Here is a 5815-nt window from a genome sequence, read left to right as displayed (position 1 = left end):
TTATATTTAAGCAACTTTCATTTTTTGTACACGTTTAACCATTTAACTTGTTAATTTGTTCACATATTACCATTGTCATCTGCTATAGCCGGTTACAATGACAATATGTGAACACATATAACAAGTTAAATGGTCAAATGTATACAAAATAAAGAAGTTACCTAAATGTAAATAAAACGATAAAGATGATTACTCTCGTAACTTATTTCCCCTTAATATTATGAAAAAATCACAAAGACCATTTATGATTATTTGTCTTTCATTAATAAAAAAATATATAAAAAAACATAATATACTTTTGGGAAATTAAGTAATATAACCATAGTTTAATATGTATTTAAAGAAAAATAACCAAAAAATGTTTTTAGCAAAATAACCACTTGATCCGGAATAAGTATTTTGGACCAAGAAAAAACATTTTTTTTAACAAAAAAGTACATTTCAGACTTAATTTTGGATTCCAGACTGAAATTTCGGATTTCAAAAAAAAAAATTGGAATCTTAAGAAATTGTTCGAAATCCGATGAACCATTTCGAATTTTAAAAAATTCGTTTTTTTACTTAAAGTTAACAAAAAATTAAACAAACATAATAAATATGAAGTATATATATGATATTAATTCATAAAATTATTTTTTATTGAAAAACGTTAACATCAAACAATTCGAAATGAAAATTTCAGACATAGGTGAAGATATTCTTTCAAAAAAAAAGGGAAAAAAATAACTCCAGAGACTATCATTCTTCTTTATTTCTGCTGCTACGATGGTCATCTCTCTCTCTCTCTCTCTCTCTCTCTCTCTTCTACTGTTATGAACCACCTGTCGGACCATCCAAATCACCACCGATGACGAAGATCTAAACATCTCGCCGCCACGACGGAGATCTATATTTGCTAGTTGTTCGACAAGAAAAAGAGAGAGAAAGAGGGTGAAAACAGATCTGAAAACTTAGGGTTTCATAAAACTAGAAGGGTGGCGACGCTAGGGCTTTTGCTATGTAGACACCTCGTCAGAGAAGAAGAGAGACAAGCGGTTTGATGGTTCCGATGCCTGAAACTAGAGTTTTATCGAGCCACAGACGTCATCGATCGCCGATGACGAACAGATCGAAGGCGTCGTCAGATGAGAAGATAAAAGACAAAGGCGATGATGGTTCCGACGAAAAACGAATAGAAAGAGGGAGAGATTGAGTCCGGTTTCCGACAGATCTACGTCGTCCTTAGGAGGGTTTCTTGTTCGCTGGAAAACGATTTCTCAGATTTTGCAATTGATTTCTCGATTTCTAGCAAACCCGACTCAGTTCATCTATCTTCTCAGTTCGTCCTTCGCCCTTCGCCCATTTCTCAGATCTATGACACCAGAAACCCTAGCCTCAAATATCGAAACCCATTTCGTCGGAAGCCTCCATCGCCGGTGGTGGTGGCTGGTGGTGAAGGAGATGAGCAACTTTTTGTGTGAAACGAGAGAGAGAGAGAGAGAGAGAGAGAGAGAGAGAGAGAGAGCTTTTTATTCTCTTTTTTCCGTTATAAAAAATTATAAAAATAAACTAACAAAGGAAATTTTTCTTTTTTATTTTCCTTTTAATTAGAAAAAATATTTAAATAATAAAAAAACTGAAAAAGGAAAAAAGCAAGGGCAAATTCGTCATTATGAAAAAGTTCATAGCAAATTGGATCAAACTCGCAACAAAATGAAAAGTTTGGACCTTTGGTGCTTGTCCAAACATTTTTTGACCAAAGTGACAATTTTGAGCAAACCACAGAGACCATTTGTGCAGTTTAGGCTATGTTTGGCGGACTAGCTAAAAAGCTAGATGTTAGCTGAAAAGCTAGTTGTTAAATAAAAAACTAGCTGATAGCTGAAAAGCTAGCTGATAAAAAATAACGTTTGGTAAAACTAGCTGAAATATATAAAATTACATAAAAGGACATGTAAGAATATGTGTTTCTATAATTAATTAAGGGGTGTATTTGGAAAATTTTAAAAAAGCTCCTAAAAAGCTAGTCTAAGTAGCTTTTCAAAAAGCTAGCTTATCAGCTACTTTTTGGCTTACCAAACCCGACAACATAAAAAAGCTCGAAAAATAAGCTAGCTTATCAGCTAGCTGTGGCGCGCCAAACACAGCTTTAGTCTTGTATTAATTAGGTGCCTCAACTAAATGTTTTATAAATAATCCACTTGTAAAAACTTAATAAAATTTGTATAAATTTTTTATGAGAAATTAAACATTCTTTTATTTTTATTTATCTTATTACCTATATGAAATAATGTTAAAGTATTTTTAATTTTTTTTTAATGATATTTATCATCATTTCATATAGATAGGAGGATAAATAAAATGGAAAGATAAAAAGATTTCTCATTTTCTTTCAATGTTCGAAAAATAAAACTACGATCCAACCAGGCCGTTAGGCGGTTATCGGTAATACTGTTTGGGCACCAATTCTCACGTATGCGTGACTTGGTTACAGCTTATGACTATTATAGTCTATGACAATGATAACTTTGGTCCCTCTATTTTTATGAAATTACAACTTCCTGCTTAGTTTATGTAGTACCAAAGTGGACCTTTCACATAAAGGAAGTCATGTGCTCTTTATCCTACATATGCGATAATTCAAACATTAATTAGAAAAAAGTGCATAGCTACCATGTATATATACGTGTGTACTGTGTAGGTATGACTTTCATGTACTTATATAACTTGTTCTATCTTTTGTCTCGTTTTTTTATTTATATGCATTGATGAATTTCAATCAATTTTCATGCTTTAAAGTCGGATCTATCAACCGAATTAATAAGTGAATCAATAAAGACACAATATTAGAAACTAACTGCGATCATGATAAATACAAAGAAAGCTATGACTTTTGGCACTGGTAAGTATCAATCTTCACTCATCACTTTGTATGCATTTATGAACTTCGATGACCTTCTAATGAATTAAAAAGTTATATATAAAAACCCAAAATAACAAATTTGTTATTTGGAAATTTGCTCAAAATTATATTATTGACTGACTCACAAACATCTGTAGTGATTTATTTGATGACATATCACTTAAAATTCGAATGTACAGTTTTAAGGCCGTTGTAAAAAAATAATTAATCAACCCAAGGAAAATATTAGACGAAATTACTAACTAGTTAACATTAAGAGCACAGTTAATTTATAATTCTCTATTTTATCTCATTGTGTATAGTATATGGCTCCTTTGTAATATGTTTACCTATATATTGACATCTATACATGCAACTCTAATTAACGGGGTTTCCACATAATCTATCATGGTATCAAACCATTATACCCCACGACTCATCTCCTTGATTCACCCTAGATTTATCTTCTGTTTACTTTTTTCGATCAACCCCACTATAGGGTAAATCCAACTCCTCCGGTGGCCTCCATCAGTTCTTGGTGCGTTCCTCCTCACAGCTACCGTCATGGTTCTAAATAACGCAAGGCGTGACTTGACGACATACCCAAGCCTCAAGCTTTGAGAAACATGATGAGGTCATGACGTTTTTCAAGGCATGACAAGGCAGCAAAATTTTATATGTGTATATATTTTTACCATTATCAAATAATATAAAAAAACCATATATTAACAAAAAAAACTCCAATGTTTTCACATGTCAATATACATGTTTATCTAACATATATATATAGTCATCGATTGACAATCATACTAAGAGTTTACAAAAGTGTCAATTTTCAAGACATCCGTGAACATTGCAAAAGCATGTTACATCCTTAGATTAGTAACCGTCTTCATTTATATCCACAAAACCTTCTTCATCAGAATTAAATTCAAAATCTTCTTCACATTCCACTTGTTCTTCATCCGACACAAAATCATCATCATGGAGTTCTCTAGCCTGTTGGTTTGCATTATCAATTGCTTCTCCACCAACCTCCAAACCCTCACTTTCTTCCATTTCCTCATCGTCATCATTAATAGCAACAATCCACGATTGTGCCTTACTAGTATCAAGAGAACGCAATACATCTCTATTTTGGTTCTTATTTCTTTCCCATTTGTTGATGAGTTTGGAATTAAACTAAACAAATACAAGATTGTGCAATCTTTGACTATCAAGCACATTTCTATTCTTTGTGTGTATCTGATTAAAAAAGTCACAATAAACTTAGATAATAATAAAATTACTTATTATGTAACAAATTATTACTTACCCCTTCAAAAGTACTCCAATTTCTTTCACAACCGGAGGAGCTAGTGGTTAATTAGAGGATCTTTATAACCATCTTTTGCAAAGTCGGAGTTGCATTTCCATAAGTCATCCACCAAGTACCTAACAAATAAAAAGAAACATGAAGCTGTTTTTTGTCTTGTTTTACAAGTATTTTCTATGCACTTTTAGAAGTTTTATAACATACATGGATCATAAGAACTGCTATTTTCGGAACACCCATTTGCTGCCAATATTCTTCCAAAATCTCCTTTTTCCTTGTACTTTGGGAGCTCCATATTTATCACCTGATCTTGCTTGTCAATGTCATCACGAAAAAACCTTTCAAAACATATGAAAATTGCATCTAAAACCATGACATTATCGTTTATGCTTTGATCTTTATAGAAATTATAAGGATTTAACAAGTAAGCTGTCATGTGTAGTGGACTATCAAGCCAACCTTTTGCTCTTGTCTCAATAATTTCTATGATAGAACGATAGTTAATCTCCACATTTTTAAAAGCCATTTTTATAGCTTCTTTGGCTTGCTGAAGTTCTGCATACAAGAAGGCCATTGATGCCTTTTCATCTCCATCAGCTAGTCGACGGAGTTTGACTAACAAGGAGAAAAACTTTAAGCATAAGTTTACCCCATTCCAAAAAGATTGACTTATCACAATTGCATAAGCTTATGTTCCATTTTTTCTGGACCATTTTGATTGTGTCTATTCATGACTAGTAAACATATGTTTTAACTTTTCCGGCTTCTCTATCAAACTTTGCAACGTAAGAAATGTTGTAGCAAACCTAGTAACTCCCGGCCTCACGATGTCCTTACACTTTGTAAACTTTCGCATTAATGCCAATGTCCAATGATGTGCATAAATGAAAATAGTTAAATTTTTTTCCTTAGCAATCCATTATTTGAATTTACCTTCTTTACCAATTGCTTCAAGCATAAGATCGATTATGTGAGCAGCACAAGAAGCCCAAAACATGTTTGGCCACTTCTCTATCAGCAATTTAGCAGCCGCCATATTATTGGCAGCATTGTCTGTCACAACCTGTATCACGTTTTGTGCCCCAACATCTTCAATACACTTGCTTAGCTAGAGTATATTCGGACTCGGTGTCATCATTGCCCTCCATAGGCTCCGCCTCAAAAGCCACAATCATCTCTGGTGTGTCAGTAGGGTCAGAAGCACAATGTATTGCATGCTTTTCTATTGGTATAGAAGTTGCACTCCATGATCCTATGGCCGCCATACTCTTAGGCAAACCTGCATAAGACATAAAACAAGAAAGATGTGAAGATCAATTAAATACAATATAATATCCAGTTATAAGTATGTAATAGATAGTACTCATAACTCCTGAGTCTCCCTACTATGTCGTAAGTAACGAATAATGGTTCCTAAGCTAGAAATCCTCGAGTGTAGATATAGGTAAGCTAGAAGAAATCAGACATAGAAGCCTCTAGAAATAAATCTCTGGGTATATAATCCTTATCTATGCATCCAATCCAGAAGTCCTCGGCGTTTAGATTACCAACCACTGTATCCGAGTTTGGTCGTGCGTCGATCGAACCATAATAAAACTTAGTTGTGCATTCTAAGTCTA

At 33.5% G+C, this 5815-nt stretch overlaps 1 protein-coding gene across 1 annotated transcript; it reads right to left on the bottom strand.

Moving 5' to 3' along the window:
- Positions 1–3760: 3760 nt before the first annotated feature.
- Positions 3761–5232, bottom strand: LOC128126130 (uncharacterized). The gene is made up of 4 exons (XM_052763866.1): positions 5130–5232; positions 4401–4811; positions 4266–4315; positions 3761–4063 (listed from the first exon to the last, which is right to left on the bottom strand). Exons 1-4 carry the CDS (start codon positions 5230–5232, stop codon positions 3761–3763), a joined length of 867 nt encoding a protein of 288 aa, XP_052619826.1.
- Positions 5233–5815: the final 583 nt, after the last annotated feature.

Source organism: Lactuca sativa, chromosome 5 (genome assembly GCF_002870075.4).
Source record: "Lactuca sativa cultivar Salinas chromosome 5, Lsat_Salinas_v11, whole genome shotgun sequence".
NCBI classification, from domain to species: domain Eukaryota; kingdom Viridiplantae; phylum Streptophyta; class Magnoliopsida; order Asterales; family Asteraceae; genus Lactuca; species Lactuca sativa.
The sequence above is the reverse complement of the archived record's forward strand: the minus strand, read 5'-3'. Positions and strand labels throughout refer to the sequence as shown.

Coding starts and splice junctions, on each gene's coding strand:
- LOC128126130 (XM_052763866.1), bottom strand. CDS start 5,232: ATGGCGGCTGCTAAATTGCTGATAGAGAAGTGGCCAAACATGTTTTGG. Junction 4,316..4,400: donor TAGCAGTTCTTATGATCCAT/GTATGTTATAAA, acceptor TTTATTTGTTAG/GTACTTGGTGGATGACTTAT. Junction 4,064..4,265: donor CTCCGACTTTGCAAAAGATG/GTTATAAAGATC, acceptor GTATTTGTTTAG/TTTAATTCCAAACTCATCAA.